We start from the raw sequence: 17,196 nt of genomic DNA on the forward strand, positions 1-17,196 counted from the left end.
GATACACAGGCCTGTGTTACTATAATTACTGATGGATGGTCTACCTTTTCCCTTCGTGCATCTCTCTTCTTGATACCTTTTCTCTCCTCCTGGCTTTGCTGCTCACGTGGCAGTGATGGTCAGGCAGAGAAATGGAAGCTCTGTTGATACCAATGCTTGGCTTTTTATTTTTAAAGCATATTACGAAAAGATGGAATAATGTTTTTAAGGGAAAATTGGTGGGATTTTATAAGATGAAGAGATGAAGTAATGCAAAAATTGTACATTTCAGTAACATACAAAAATGTAAAAAAAAGTGACAGCACTGATCATTATAATAAAAGTAAGTGTGTTTGAACTGGGGATGGAAACTGGAGGATTGGTCCTTGGAAGATGGAGTCTAGTGGAATTGAATAATGTAATTATGGGTAACTGTCGTGCAGGAGACCCTGCTCGCTGCGCCATTTGTCATGCGAGGTGGCCTGCGGGGCCTCTAGTCCCGCTCCCCACATAAGAACACAGGATGTGGCTAGGCCAAAAAGGAACACCCCCAGAGCCATAGGTAGGGGAGTCATACCACTATAAGTCTCACTGGAGGCTGGATTCACAAGACCTGCAACCTGCCGTCCACTTCTCTGCCCGCCAACCGACCAACTGACCAAGCAGTGCAGCCACGGCAGTTATATCAGTGGCTCATTGGCTAACTGGTTACAGCTGATGGTCAATTAGCCACAGCTACCTGAGCCAGCACCTTTCCACTTGAGGCCGAGGGCCTGGAAACTGATCTCTGAGACTCTGTCCCCACAAGAAGTTTCTAAAAAGTGGCTCCAGTGAAAAAGGGAATACAATTGCATTGGTTTATGGATTTGGGTAATGCAGAACTTGAATCTGGCTAGTTTTATGCAAATCTGCATTAAGGAGCCCAAGCAATGTCATCAGGAGTTTTTCCTTTTCTCAATTCTGCTTGCCTTTCTGTGTGGACTTCATTCTGCACAGCTTTCTTCATGAGGCTGGGGAAGATGTCATAAATCTAGGCTTACAGGATCCTCATACCTTGTAACCCAGGAAGGAAACAAATTCTCCTCCATTCTTAGGGAAGACTGAAGTTTGGATCAGATGTCCTCCTGGAACCAATCATTGTTGTCAGGAAGATGGAATACAGAGTGGTCATGATGGGCTGTGTGTGTGTGTGTAAAGAGATAGATCCATTAGGAACTCACTGAAGAATGGTTTCCCAAAGAAAAAGTGAGATGGTTTCATCAAACTCAGGTTAGGTGGGCCAGACAAAACAACAAGTATCTTCTACATTACTACAATGTCACTGTGACAGCTCTGTGGATATGTATCAATACTTGATAATCTAACTTGCAAAACAATTGAATATTTATATAGTATAACAAGGAGTAAGGTTACAGGTTTAAATTTTATATTTTGAGGTGGGGGGAAAGGCTAACAAGACTGAAAAAATTTTAGTAATTAACTAAAGACCTACAAGAAACATGGTCCCAAGATGTTTGGCAAAATGAATCTCAACAACATTGCGGTGCAAGTTTAGTTGGTGGAAAAAAAAAAAAAAAATTCACTGTGGTCTCTAAGTCATATAGGAAATTAGAATTTTATAGCTAAAATGATGAATAGCTGAAATAGGTTAAACTGAAGTTTTGGAAAACAGTAGAGGCCCTATAACACTGACTGCAATATTTAAAAATACCCAGTTATGCACTAAAATCTAAAAAATACCCTTTTTATAGGCAAAAAATTCCATTGTGATTATTAAGCTCAGTGGTACCTGGGGACTTTTTTCTGAGTTGGGGGCATCATAGGTAGTGCTCTATAGAACTCGACAGTAACAGAGCTGCTGGTTGCCAGGGGTGCACTTTGAGTGAGGACATTCACTTCATACTGTAGAGCAGAGCTAACTGGGGACTAATAAAATCATTCAGTGATCTTGAAATTGAATGGGGAAGTGGAATGAACCAGTAGACTTATTTGGAGAAGGCAGAGGAAGCAGAGGGGAGAATACTTAAGAGTAGTCAGGTGGTGATCTTTCAGACTTAGTTTGAGTAGATTAGTATTTTTTATTTCATGTGAAAGATTCAGGGGAGCACTATGCTTGGAACAAAAGAACATTTTCAAGTAGCATTTTGAACTGAGTAGGAATGGGGGTGGGAGTTAAGAACCTCCCTTAATAATTGTTATGGGTAAGAACAGGAGGGAGTAATTTAAAAAACATACTGTGATTCTGAAATTTCCACATGAAGGGAGAATAGGAAAGGGATGTGTGTGGAGGCTGGTGGTATTGGAAAGGATTCCTAACATTTCATAATTATGACTCCTGGCTGATTTTGTCTTACGTATGCTTTAGGTACACGTACATGCATATGTGGCAGAAATGTCTTAGAACCATTCCTGACAGCTCTTAACTTGATGGACTAATCCCCATAGTGGCTGTTAGGCAGAACTTGCCATTTGTAAGGCCTGAGTGGTTTGTTAAATGATGTGCACGATGAGAAGTACGGACTATCTGTCAACTACTACCTTTTGGGGGAAGGTACAGAAGAGGAAGAACTTAATACTTTACATATACATTTCAAAACCACCAATTGTCCTGTGCTGATTCCTAAACACAAGGTTCTATTTTGTCTCAGTGTACAAGTCGTGACTTCAGACTTTGAATATGGAGTCTTAACACAAAAAGATTGACATAAACCAGTGATTTCATAACATACTTTACCTTGAGTAGATGCCGACCACTTATGAGCAAGTTGTGACTATGCAACAAGTAATGTGATATTTTAATTGTAAAAGACAAAAGTCCTTGAAAAATCAACCTGTAGGATCTATAGATATCTTCAGTGATACTAAAGACTTCTATTAATAATACTTTACTAATACTTTAATTGTTTTTTGATATCAACAATATGAGCTAAATATAACTTACTTATAAAATGCATTGAATAAATTTTTCCACCCAATTCCAGGGTATAATCAATTTGCCGATCTTCATCCACTGTTAAATCACCCAATGCCAGGGACCACGAAGTGGAATTGGCTCTTGAGAGATGCTTTTTGTATAGTTGTCCGTAGGCAGAGCGTCAGCCCCACTGCGGGTGAAGGCAGTGTATTGTCTGGGGACAACACTAACTCTTTATAACAACCTTAGTTCAAAATCTCAACTCGGCCACTATCTAGCTGTGACATCTTTGTCAAATTAGATAACCTTTTTAAGTGTCTTACTCTTCTTTTCTAAGTAAAAAAATAATACATGTTGTCTATGAACTGTCATCTGAAATCCTCGCAGCCAGGAGTTCAGAATTCAAAACGTTTTTGTTTCTACTTGTCATAGTCTCATTGCAAAGGCGTTATTAATTTACACAGAAGGCAAAACCTCTAGCTGATACGAATGGCATACAAGAAAATCACATCTTAGGGTATGAGGTGGACAGGAGGTATCATCACTGACCTCTGCTAGCTATTCATCAGCACCAGGTAAAAAGACTTCTTTTGAAACACATAATTAATTACCTGAAATAGGTGGAAAGAAATAATAGAGAGGCAAAAGTGATCGCTAAAAAGGCAACACAACCAAAGGTCTTATGACAAAGGGACCAAAAAATCCCAAAAACTGGACATGGTGGCTCTCACCATATATTTTGTGTGCGCTTCTATGAATATGGATCACCAGTGTCAGAGCTAAAATCTAATTTAGTTTTAGGGACACAGATTTTAGTTTTAGGGACACATATTCTTGACACTATTTCTTATTACTCTCACTCCATCTCACACTCTCCAAAACCACATTTTAAGTTGCAAAACTTGACTTACTAAAGGCCTTCAATATTCAACTGGTTGTTAAATGGTTGTTAGCTTTGGTGGACAGTTCGTAGGCCACATAACATTAAAAGTGCATATAACCAAATATTTGTTGTTTTGAGAAGATAAACAGGCCATGCTAGCAGGTGAACAAGGATACCTGATGAAGTGGTAGCTCATGCACTTAAGTTGTAGCTCCTATAGCAGAAGAAATGATTAAAACACTCTCTCATTATCATTATGGAACCTGTGGATTATTTTCAGACTTGGTTCTAGTGCCATATATCTTGATCTAATCTGAAATATAAATCTACAAAATTCACGTTTTATATAAAATAGTTCAAAGTGTGTAAGGGGTAGTAATGAGACAGAAAAGCAAACATAAAATCTATGTCTTTAATATACTGTAGTAGCATGGAACAATATTAGTATTTTATTCATGGAGACTTTAAATAATATTTACAACTTTATGTACATTTGTACATCAAAGTATTTTTGCAAAGAAAAGTCACATATATGATTAAAATAATGTAAGACTAAACACATCCTGGGCCATAATTTTATCACTTCCAAATCCTTCTTATTTTCAAAAAATAGTAAGAATAATTTAACTCACTACTATTTTCTAAAATGTCCTAATAAACTTGTTGCAGAATAGTAAAACTGAGCTGCCACCATGCTGACTTAGGGATTTTAAAAGGCAGCGAGTGTTTGAGAAACATAAAACATAACCTTTTCTGTTAAAATTTTATATTTGCTTAGAATACAAAAAACAAATGTGAAAGAATTTCATTTTCTGCTTGTTGAAGCTATTTTGGTAAATCTAGCTTTAAGATGGTCTTCTTTCAAAGATTTTAAATATGTTTTGAAAGGGCATGGGCAACAAACTCTTTTAAAAACAGAGTTGTCCATTTAATTTCTCTTGATTTTGAAGTGACTTATCTTAGATTTCCTTTTGAAATACTTCTTCCAAAATTTCTCACTGTGTCTGGCTTTCCTTTGCAGATGTTTCTTTTATATTCTAGAGGAAAAAAAAAAGAAAAAGGTAAATATGGTAGAAACATCATTCAAAAAGAATTTTCACCATTCATTCGACTTACAGAAATTAATTTCTCCATATTGCAAACTGAAGTTTTAGTGCATGTGTGCGTGTCCACACACACATGCACACACATACAAACACACCTGAAGATTAACTTTTGTTATTTTTGAACTAATGAAGGATTACGTCTACCATTGTTCCCTTTCTTTTTGGCATTATCAAATTTTTTTTTTCTCATACTTTGGATTATTTCCCTAGGGCTTTTAAACTTTCGTGTTTTTCCAATTCAGAAGTATCATTTGAATCCAGATCCCATAGCTCTTTTTTCTTTTACCACCACCTCTCAACTGTGTTCTATTTGTGCCCATTCTTCTGGTTCTTCATCAGCCTTCACAATGATTTTCTACTCAATGAGGAGTTGTCACAACAGGGCACCATTGACTTTTTTAGGGATCAGTCTAATCTCTTACCCATTTTCTTGGTCACATTAGATTTTAGTTTTAGGGACACATATTCTTGACACTATTTCTTATTACTCTCACTCCTCAGTAAACAGTACTTTCACTTATGTTCCTTTGTTTTTTTATTTGTACATTGTTAGTTGGAGAACTAAGTTGAATACATTCTAAGGAAGGCAGTCTCCAGTTCTCTTACTTTTCCACCACTTCCTGAGGTGTATTCAGGCATTTTCACTTGGCTATCCCAATGTACTTAAACTATTATTTTCCCCAAATTAATCTCTTTCTAAGTGCTCCATTATCCTTAATGACACATGATCTTTTAACCTAGCTTTAGCTCTTCTTCCTCGTTGGCAAGCACTGCAGTTTAGAATTATCGTCTACTTTTTTCTCCATAGATTATTTTTTATCACTCTTTACACATAAGATATTAATATTTGATTCTTTTTATACTTTATTAGAAAATAAGCATATTAGAAAAACTAAATCTTTATTATTTGAGAATTATCATCAATTTATTAGTTGATTGCAGAATTATGACTTCCCAGAGAATTTTTGTCAGGAGACCAATGGGGCAGTACATATCTACACCAAGTGCATATACACATTGTTAAGCATTATTAAATATGGCATGCTAAACCAAATAATCACAGTAAATTTTATTTTTCAGGACTGCATTGATTTTTAAATTTGTGTGAGATATTTCCATTAAACTTCAGGTAAACAACAGCTACTGGCTACCAGAAGTCAGGATTTATCAAAGCAATTGAGAAATTTTGTATTACTCAAGTAATAATAGTTTTCAGTTATTCTTAGAAATACTACTCATTATGTCATGAAATCCCTTTAAATTCCAAGTGCTGTAAGTTCCTTTAGAGAAGAAACCAAACTGGGTCTTAATGATCTGTGTGTCATCATAGAACCCAGCACATAGTGTGTAGTAAATAAATGAATGAAGTCTTAGGAACTGTAGTATCAGAAGTCTGGACAGGAAGGCTTAGAAACGGGTTGGCACTGCGTCCTCCGGTTGGACTGCATGTGCGGTTTGATCAACACGGATACCACTCCCCCGCCCCCCATAATTGAGAGGATGTAGTCACCCGACCGGCATCTTTTTCAACTTGCTAATGGGAGTTACACGACGATTGTAACTAGGTCCAGACTGGAACCTGGCTATAATTGCACAAATAAGTCAGAGGCCAAATTATTAAAGATAATAGCCTAAGGGAAAAATTTCAAGTGGATACAATTTATCTGTAAAATATACTGAATCACTAACCTATTAAATAATACATTTAGCTAATTATTTCAATTATTAGTTAAATTATTTACCAATTCTTCTGCAATATGAAGCAGTATAGATAACAAAAAGGGTATAGAATGTAGCGTTAGGAGGTATGATTCTGAATTCTGGCTCTACCATAAAATATCTGTGGGATCTTGGGTGTTTTCTACTTTGTATCTTAGTTTTCTTATCTGTAACATGGATGATCATACTTACGATGTAATAAAGGTGATGAGTAGATAAAAGGACTTTTACATGAAAACATTATAAAAGATGTACTATACATGTTAGGTGATCATGTTTTTAAATATCAAAATAAGAGCTCAGACATACCCACTGTTTGTCCATTTTCTTGTAAGTTCTTGGCACTTGAGTTATCTTTTCGAACACGTTTGGCAAATCCAGAAGTTTCCTCAGTAGTTAAAGTATTTGATGCAGAACTTGAGGGAAACATTTTTAATTTTAGTTAAGCATTTTTTATATCTCTAAGTTCTAATCCAAACTCTACATGCAATGATTAATACTAAAATATTAAGTTGTGAACTCCCATAGAAGTAATTGGAGGTACTAAATACATTTTTGGCCCATAGGGAAATTTAGCTGTGTGTGATTTTAATCATGTTTCTTCGAATCAGAGATTTTGATGTAGGTGTATGTAACAATTCTGTAACAACCTTTCCAGGGTGCTCTGCTGGAATACCAGTAAGCACTGTTAATCAAAGAGGAGTCAATAAGGAGCACACTGCAAGAGGGAAAAACGAGGCTCCTATTACAAATTTGGAGCAAGAACCCTAATATGGGGAATAAAAACAAGTGAGATTTTTTTGAAAACTTTGTTTTTAAGTCAAAGCATGGCAATAGACTGATAGTCTCTCTGATTACTGCAGTTAAAGAAACTGAAAATAATAGCCTATTTTCATTTGTTTAATCTTCAAAAATTTATATCAATCTCACATTATTATAATAGGTCAAATTTCTAACTTGATTGGAGTTGACGTATTATTAAACACCTATTATGGCCTCATGTTTTGGGATATACAAATAAGTAAGGCACAAACAATTCCTGTCCTGAAAATTTATATAATGGATATATGCTGGGGGAGGGGAAAAATAAGAGAAATTCATCAAATAATAGAAAGTAAAATAAAAAACAGTGCCTCAGGTTTTCAAACCACAAGTAGCTGTAGGTTCCTGAGTTTACAAGAAGAAAAACTAAAAAGATTTTGTGGATGAGATGAATTTTATCTGGGCACGGAAAATAGCAACCCAATCCTTCCAAGCCCTGAGGAAGACCAAGTTTTAACAGGCAGGACTGGGGGTCCAGCAGAGATAAATCCCCTTGCTCCACACTGATTCAAATAAGCTAGTGCCAGGGGATTTCTGGCTAATAAAGATATATACTATTTTACAAGTTGATACTAATTCGATTGTTAGATGGATTTACAATTGGAGGTTTTCCTTTTACGGCAACAATTTGCTCTTCAATCCTAACTGTGGTAAACTAATGTGGGTGCATGTTTATGGAACAGGGAGAACATGGTTGAGTTGTATGCTCATGTAAAGTAGTCAGAAATGGCAATTTAATAGGATAGCAAAGAAAAATAAGTATGAGCACACTGAATGCTGGGAAAAATAACTCAACTTTTTTGAGCCCGTAAGAGAGATTAGTGTTCACAAAGGTGATTTGGCCTACTCTGTTCAAGAATGCAAATGATAAATACCCAAAATGGTTACAAAGAAGTACTAATGTTATTAAAGTAAACATAATCGGTTGTAGAAATTCTCTATTCCTATATGATGTGAAATAACATAGGTGACTATAATTCTAGATATTAAACACCCTTTCTTGATAATATGTATATCTGCTGTCCAAGGCAAAATTCTTTTTTGGTCATTTGGGGATTTTATTTTTCGAAAAGATAAGTGTCATTGGTTACTTTCTACAAGTGTTGTTTTTCCTTACAATTTATTTTAAAGTTGTCTTCTTACTTTATGGTATGATTCTTCACTTTGGTTAGTTTTAGGACCTTTGTTTTTACTCATAGATTTTTTTTTTCCTTGAAAAATTAAGCTTTTGAATAAATCTATTTGAATAAAACTCATATTTCTAGAATGAAATCAAAGCCTAATAAGATAAGTTATATATTTATATATAAGTAAAATATACTAAAACATTTTTAAGATTTAGATAAAAAGGTCTACTGCTAAAGTGTTTAAAGTTTGTTACAAATTTATGTTAGATTATAAAATAAAAAATATTAAAATTAGTATGATTCCAAATACAAATTATGTTAAAGACTATACTGAGAAGAAATCTAAAGACTCTTCTAGTTGTGTGCCTAATATATTTCCGTAACTATTAATAAAAGTTAAGATTTAACCTTTTGTTCCCTTACTTGGGTAGAATGTTTCTGTTTAATAGACATAATGTATCTCATATTCTTTCAGTTGAGATATTTCTAGTTGAAATCATTAAATATCTTTCAAAATAAACCAAAAATGTATGGCAAGTGTGAGACCATTTTTGGGTGCTCAGAAAGACTGTGGAACAAGCAAACAAAAACCAACCAATCAAATAAACACAAAGCAAACAAAATCCCAAAACTCTTAATTAACATAATGTTAAGTAAAATTTTACATATGTATATATTGTATTTGATATACTGATTCATTTAATTAAAACAGTCTGCTACAGTGATATAAATAAGTTGAAATGATTAAAAATCAAATATTCTAAATTTAACTAGTAACTAAAAAATCTACTTTGGTAGGTTTTTAAAATATCCATTGTTTTTAGATCGTAATATATTTTTCAGAGAATAAAATTGATACAAAAATAAATAAAATAACTATGTAATATGACATTGAGCTTTCCCTTCATTTTAAAAAACCGTATTAAGAATATAAACACACCCAAATATGTACATAAAGCTGCTAAGTGGAAAATACCAGAGTTTATTATTCTCAAGCTCATGTAGATTTAATTGGGGGGAAAGGAAGATTCAAAGAAAAGTAATTATGTACATTTCTAGCATTAATCTCTTTTAACCTTAGTTAATGGCAGGATCTAATTATTGGTACTAGAGGGAATGTAATAGAGCAATTAATAGGTTAGGAGAACTCTTACTTTCTTTATATGTCCTTTAATATTATTTCACAATATTAGTTGTTCGTGTGGAAGCCTTTTAACTCATCTAAAACCACTCTAAATACACGTTTACATACCTGGACATTGGATTTTGATAATGACTATGTTTACATTTAAAAATTATTCTTAGCTATAAACTTTTGCTACATCGTAGTTAACACAATAGAGTATGCACGCTACCAGTGAAAAACCAAAAAAGTCACCAATATTAATTAACGGAAAGAATAACAACCGACACAATGAAAATTAGTGATAAGATGGGTGACACTGATAATGGTGGTTAGCTAGGCTCACTCCGATTAAATGACTGATTCCTCTACAGAAGCCAGACTGAACTGCACAATTCAAATTTGTGCCATTGCAAAATACAAAATTTAAAATGTCATGGATAGTCAGAGACATTCAGGAAAAACCAGTCCATTAATTTTTAATGTACACATTCCAAGGGTCTGCTGTACTTTGGTTGGAGGGGAAAGGGCAGATAGATCCTAAATGCACCTCTGAAATGATACACTATGTAGCATAAGTAAATAGGCTATTTGTAAATTTGTTAACACTATCCCACATGAGAACAGGTTCATGGTGGAAAATGAGAAACTTAGAGTTATCTTAATATCTTATACTCTTTTCCCATAATCACATGTCAAAAAAAAGGGAGAGCAAGTCATTGAATCCATTTTACAATATACAACCACCCACTGTATCTTTCTATTCCATTTAATGTTGCAGGATATAAAGACTATATACTGGACTTCATGTCATATAACTCAGAATATTTATGATTTTTTTCCTTGTCTTTTGATTTTTAGATGATTTACTACTATGTACCTAGGTATGTTTCTCTTTATACTAGTGATGCTTGTGGTTTCCAGTGCTTCTTGAATCTGTGATTTATCTTTCGTTGGTTTTAGAAAATTATTAGCCAGCATCTTCTCAAATACTAGTCTCCCGCACTGTTTTCTCATTTCTTTCTGGGACTCAAAATATATGTGTCCCATATTTCTTTTTAATTGTGCCCTATATGTCTCTTTAAGTCTTCTCCATACTTTCTTTTTATCCTTTTGCACATTGGTTTCAATATTTTTCTATTAACCTATCTTCTAGTACTCTAAACTCTCTTCTGCTGTGCCTAATCTGTTAAAATAATTTATTGAATTCCTAATTTAAGTAAATTCTATTTTTCCGTTCTAGAACATACACTTGATTCATTTGAATAGAACCCAGTTCTTTGGGAAATTGTCATCTATTTTGTTCAACTTTTGTTAATCAGTTAAAATTTTAAAATCTCTTTCCGATAATCTTAATATCTGCATCACTTATGGATCCCTGCTTCTCTAATTCGTTTTCTTCTCTTGATTTTCAGTCATTTTGTCCTGTCTCCTGGCATACTTGGTAATTTTTGCTTAAGTGCTAAACATTACATATGAAAAACCAGAGGCTCTAGATCAGGGGTGTCCAAACTTTTTCTACGTTTTTCACCAAGGGCCATATGCAGTAAAATACACAAACAGCTGGGCCACTCACTTGAGGTGAAGTACGTATTGCTTCACCTGGTTTATTTAAGAAACTAAATATATTTTGGGAATTTGCTGCGGGCCAATTAAAAATGGATTGCGGACCGCAGTTGGCCCGCGGGGCCGCAGTTTGGACACCCTGGCTCTAGTTGGTATATTCACCCAGAGACAATGTAATATTCTTCTGGCAAGTGGGCAGAATAGAGATAGATCGTCTTGATCCAAAAAGGGATTGAGTTGGTTTAAGGTCTGTTTCAGGCCTTCAAGAACTGGTCTATTTCCAGTTTGCCCTACTCTTAGAGCACAGGCCCTTTTTCCATGATGATCTCTGAACAACAATTTTCATGTCCCAGTTCCATGAGGACATCAAAACTCTGCTCAATACTATAGACTCTTAGAAGCAACCTTCAGCTTGGCTTCTTGGACTCTTACTCCACCGTGTTTAGAACTTGGCAGATATTTTGAGGGCAAAAGCTGTACAGAATCATTTTGTTTCCCTAGCCCGGTGAGACTGCTGATTAGCTCTAGAATTCCATTTTCTGCTTGGCCTCTACACTTGATGTCGTGAATTGGCAAATGCTAAAAGGAAAAAAGAGTCTGAGAAGGTCTGGATCTCTACAGCTTGTTTTCCTTTTTCTGGGGATCTTTCCTTTTCCCTCAAGTCCTAGCTGCCTTGATTGTTCTCCAGTAGCCTTCCAGCAGCTGTTAGTTGTATTTTATCAGCTTTCATAATTGTTCTTGATGGATACCATGGTCTGATACAAGCTACATTGTCATAGCCAGAAAAAGAAATCTTTTAATTCATTACTTTTTAATCATCTATCAAAATCAATTAAACTAATATAATTTTAGGACTGAAGAAAATTCGGTAATGTCTAAAAGGAAAAATACCTAATGAGTAAAAATTGTAACCAGAAGAAAAGTTAAAATTAAATGACATTTTTGAAGGCCAGAAGACTTTTTAATTTATATTTAATAATCTGAAACATGGAATACTTTATGCAAATGTCAAGTGAAATCTTGGGCTTTATCAAGATCTCCCTTTGATAATATAAATCCAGTGTCATATCCAGAGCAATTTATTACATGTATGCTTAAATATGAATTGACACTCTAATTATAAGAATAAAAAAAGAACTAGAGAACAAAGTGTAAAGATGATCTTATATAAGGACTAAAAGTTTATGTTAAAGCATACCTTGTTAGTTTCCGTTTCCTTTTGGCAGCAGCAGTCATTGCCATGTAGGATGGTACCATGTTTCGTAGAGGCAGAGGATGTTTAGTTGACAATGAGGAAAGGGCAAGCCTGTATATTAAATGATCAAAGTTATAAAATAATAAAAAAAGAGCAATTTTGATTTGTGCTACGAAGAAAAAAGGGGTCACACACTTACATCACTGGAACACCATTTCATATTAATATAGAAAGAAAAACATTGTACTATAAAACTTACTTGGATTGCTCTGGGGTTTTCTTTTGTCATTTTTACATCATAGATAGAGTTGCTATCAAGAGATTTATGCATTCCCAACAGCATAAAAAGGTGAAGGTATTATTCTTCCCATATTTAGATTAGTTGTGATAATATAGATAAAATGAGAAGGATATGTTTGCTTGGAAGACATGGAGTCAACCATACTATAGACATGACTATTTCAGAATAAGCTGAGGTTTGCTAAACATTAATTAGTGACGATATCAGTGAATAATAATAAACATGGTACTCTTCCAGCATCTGCCTTTAGTCTGAAGAACAAACTAAATACACCTTAAGGTCTCTTCTAGCCTGATGAGGGTTAATCAACTTAAGATACCAAATTAAAGACTTTAAAATATTGTGTTAATGGATTAATATTTAGCAAGACAATTAAGATTTAATGAAATATGCTTAAGAGAGCATACTTGATCTATAAAATAGACCTCAAATATGTCTAAAGAAGAAAAAGAAAGCTAATAGTTTAAAGGCTACCAAAAAAGAGAGAGAAAAGTTGGCAGATACTCATTTTGGTACCTTTGTAAAATGTTACTGTTTGGTAGTGGTTGTTGTTCAGGTAATTCACTTTTCAACTTCCTGGTGTCTTCACAGACAGTAAATGCAGAGTCCAAGTCCTCCTGTCCGTTTTCTTTGCTTCTGCTGAGAGGGATACCTACTTCACATGACATTTTCAGAGAATTATCACTGTTCATATTTGAGCTGATGGCCTGAAAACTCGTAGTATGAGACGATGGTTTTAATAAGGTCACTGTAGATTGATTTTGAAAAGTTTTTCTACAGGCTTCTGGCGTATACACGATAGGTTGAAGTTCTTTGCTGAACGAGTCATTGAGCTGCACACTTTCACACAGTGAAGACTTTTGGGTAAGTTCTGCTTTCAAGGGAGAAGGCATTAGTTTTCTTCGAGTTCTTTTTTGTGAAGGAATGTTAAGTAGATTAGATTCACTTGACGATGTGCCTGTTTGACAAAATTAAAAAGACTCTTAATATGTTGCATAAATAGTTTTCCAATAACCCTGTCAGTTAGGAAAAAACAAAACAACAAAACAAAACAAAACCCACCAATAATAGACTACACTTTTGGCCAAATGATACAAATTTAAATAAAATAAGGTGGAAAGAAAAAAATAACAGTTTATTGCTAATAATTTTAAATAAAGTGAAACTCATTATAAAGAGATTCTATTACAGAGAATAAATAAATGACTAATGTCAATATTAATTTATAGATATAGCTATCTTGAGATATTGGGTAATCATGAAAACATATTTCCAACCAATTCCAATAAAATTCACAAGCAATGTTCAGCTTTCATGTTTGATTTAGGTTCAAGATAACAACAAGAGATATTCAATATTTGTAGGCATGTAGATTTGTAACTTGTTCTATTGCAAAATATCACGTTTATTACTAAAGTAATAAGAATGGCAATAATCAATAAAATCCCAGGTGAATGTAAGAATTATATCCAATACTATCCCAGGTATAGCAGTTAATTAAACATTCTGGTTGATTAATTTGTTTCTTATATCATACATAATTCACAGGTTTGCAAAAATTCGATTAATACCAAAGATAAATACCCATAATCTGAAGAGTACAGCGGTCTCATACTTGCCCCTTATCATTCTGTAAAAGCAAGTCTCCCAAATGTCAGGAGTCACCAAGTTTAATGAACTTTTCTTAGCCCTAATCCTACAACTTCTGTAGCTTTTCAAAGTGATTTCCCTATTCTCTGTTACCTTCTTCTTTCTCTATTCAGTAAACGTACACATTTCCCCAAGGACCTGTACTTGACCCTGTAGTCTGCTTATGCCACACTCTTATTTCGAATTATCCTCCGGCTACTACCTTCTCAGTCATCCGGGTCCCAAATAACCACATTTTCTTTGACCTTTTCCTTGCATTTCCCAACCTCTATCAAGCCCGTCTTTCTTACACTTACATAGTTAAAACATAATTCTGATCATGGCATTTTTCTAATTAAACACTTTTAGTAATCTTTAAACAAAAATATAATGTCCAGAGATTTTTTAGTAGGGGGATTCTTATTCGTTGGTCCAAAATTGAGACATTTTTTTTTGTTTGAACTTAAATGTGAATTCCTACCATATCAGACATACTTTAATATTTAAGTACATAAACATCTCTCAAGCACCTTTTTTTTTTAAATGTAGAAAGTAATGAATTGCTTACATACATATAACAATAAACTTGATCAGCTCCGGTGTGTTCATCTTTTATTTCTTAATTAACCAGTTTTTCTGCTTTGCCTATTTCATTCTGGTGAATTTCATGGTGTCTGACACATAATAACTTTGTTGGGAGTGTACTCTCCAGGGAAGAAACTATAACATGTACTTCTGCCCATGTTTTCAAATCATGCAGTAAAATTATCAATTGATCATATATTTGCTTTATGATATATCAACACTGAAAGCTGAATAAAATAAGTGTTATGTATTTTAATAAAGCAATTCCAACTTTCAACCAAGTTAGAAAATACACTTATAACAATCACCAACAGTACATGCATTATTCTTATTATGTTGGTTGACAATAGGTTTTGCTATGGCTAGGTTGACAATTACCCTCTAGGAAATACAATTTAAAAACAGGAAGAAAAATGTGATCCCTGTTCTACTAAGAAATTTTACTTTTCTGAGAACTAGATAAATGAGATCCAGATCTTAAAATAATTTTCCACTCCCTTTAACATGACATTTGTCAAATTTTCCATTACCAGATATTTTTATACTAATGCTGCAGTATAAAGACAGTTACTTTTCTCCACTGTGCTGCTACCACCAATTTGGTGGCTATTAATAGCTGGAAGATTAACTTCTTTTCCCATGAGAGGCCGCAGGGGTATATAGAGGATAGAAAACTATACCGAGGATAGAGAACTGAACTGGGAGTCAGGAGACTTGGATTCTATTTCTGGCCTCACCGACAACTCGCTGAGTGACCTTGGGCAACTCACTTAAGCAGTGTGGGCATTAATACACCCCCTCATTCCTCCCCAAAAGGAGCTACTATTATTTTTATGTATAGGGAATTTTCTAGGATTAGACAATATCTATCAAATACTTAGGGTTCAAAGAAAGGCTCTAGAAATATAAAAATGCTTCAATTATTAGCTGTACTACTTCACTGGGAAAGCTGTATTTACTTTCTAGTATTCCATCAATACCTAACTCCCAGTTGTCACTAAAAGAATACATTTCAAACAATGTCTCACTTTCAGTTTATCGGATATCTAGTTTACCAAGGCTGATGATAAAGTGCAGTATAAACGGAAGGTATTGTTAAGCAGGCACATGTAAGTATTACTTAACTTAGAATACAATGGAGCATGAAATCGCAAGGGATAAGGGTTACCAAGAGTCCCTATTTTTCTTGCACATATCTAGAGATTCATAAGCTCTGAAGTGGCACTGGGCAAATTTCCATGATGGCAGACCACTTTTTCACTGCTATTTTTCAGAGCATGAAAATGGGGGTCCTTCCACGAGACACTGAAGAATTAGCCACCTGTTTTCCGGGATAACATAAACGTATACCCAACATTAAATTTTGATATGCTCAGACTGAGTAACAGTTGTCAGTGAAAGCAACAGTAATGTTACAATGATATATCTTTAGCCATAATTCTGCTTTCCTGACAGGATATGACAACTTGAAGGAGAAACATGGAGACGTGGTAGTTAATGGGGATTCACATACCATTGTTTTGCTGGGCCTGGAAGAAAAGGTGCTATAGACACACAGCATGTACAAAACACAAATCCAGAGGGTTCTTTTCTTTCTAGCTTCTCAATTAGTTAATAAAGATAAAATCATAAGAAGGAAACAGAAAATAGATGGTCAGTTCAGGACTACTTAGCTGACTAGTTAGTTGCTAAGATAGGTTCAGGAGATAGATAGAGCAAAGCCAAGATTTAGAGGCATAAATAAAAATTGAATGGTAAATCCACTGTATCTATAAAGGGATAATGACTCCACTTACCCATGAAAATGAAAAGAACACAATAAACAACTGATATTTCACTTTGAATATGATTTACAGAATACATACAATTATATGATAAATAATCATTCTCCTTTAGCTAGTTAGGTAATGGAGTACTTAAGGTGGGTGTGGCAAACTGGAGAGTGTTGGGTTAGGGGTGTTGTACATTTTAATAGGCTATAAAACCCCTGCATATGCTAGGGCTATGTCTATACAAGAGATTTGCTGTACTTTTCCATTACTGGATAGACAGTAACTTTCCAGAAAAGCAGGCTTGGGGCATTTGTAGTTTCCCCTGATTCACTCTGAGAAAATACTACCTAACACGATTCCGTAATTCCGTAACTGATAAAGAAGGAACCTGGAGGCTGATTATAATTCTGTTAAAAAGGCACCATAAAATGAGAAAAGAAATCATGCACAGACTTTCAGAGCAAGGGACTCTTAG

The 17,196-nt window shown here is 34.5% G+C and overlaps 1 protein-coding gene across 1 annotated transcript in view; it reads right to left on the reverse strand.

Annotated features, from left to right (window-relative positions):
- Positions 1 to 4,174: 4,174 nt before the first annotated feature.
- Positions 4,175 to 17,196, reverse strand: part of KIF18A (kinesin family member 18A) — a 79,670-nt gene continuing 66,648 nt past the window's right edge. The window contains exons 14-17 of the mRNA XM_019749169.2: positions 13,252 to 13,693; positions 12,438 to 12,545; positions 6,911 to 7,017; positions 4,175 to 4,813 (exon numbers count right to left, since the gene is read on the reverse strand). Of these exons, the coding sequence (XP_019604728.2) occupies positions 4,731 to 4,813; positions 6,911 to 7,017; positions 12,438 to 12,545; positions 13,252 to 13,693 (740 nt within the window). The 3' untranslated portion in view covers positions 4,175 to 4,730. The remainder of the gene's footprint in view (positions 4,814 to 6,910; positions 7,018 to 12,437; positions 12,546 to 13,251; positions 13,694 to 17,196) is intronic.

Source organism: Rhinolophus sinicus, linkage group LG06 (assembly GCF_036562045.2).
Source record: "Rhinolophus sinicus isolate RSC01 linkage group LG06, ASM3656204v1, whole genome shotgun sequence".
Lineage (NCBI taxonomy): Eukaryota > Metazoa > Chordata > Mammalia > Chiroptera > Rhinolophidae > Rhinolophus > Rhinolophus sinicus.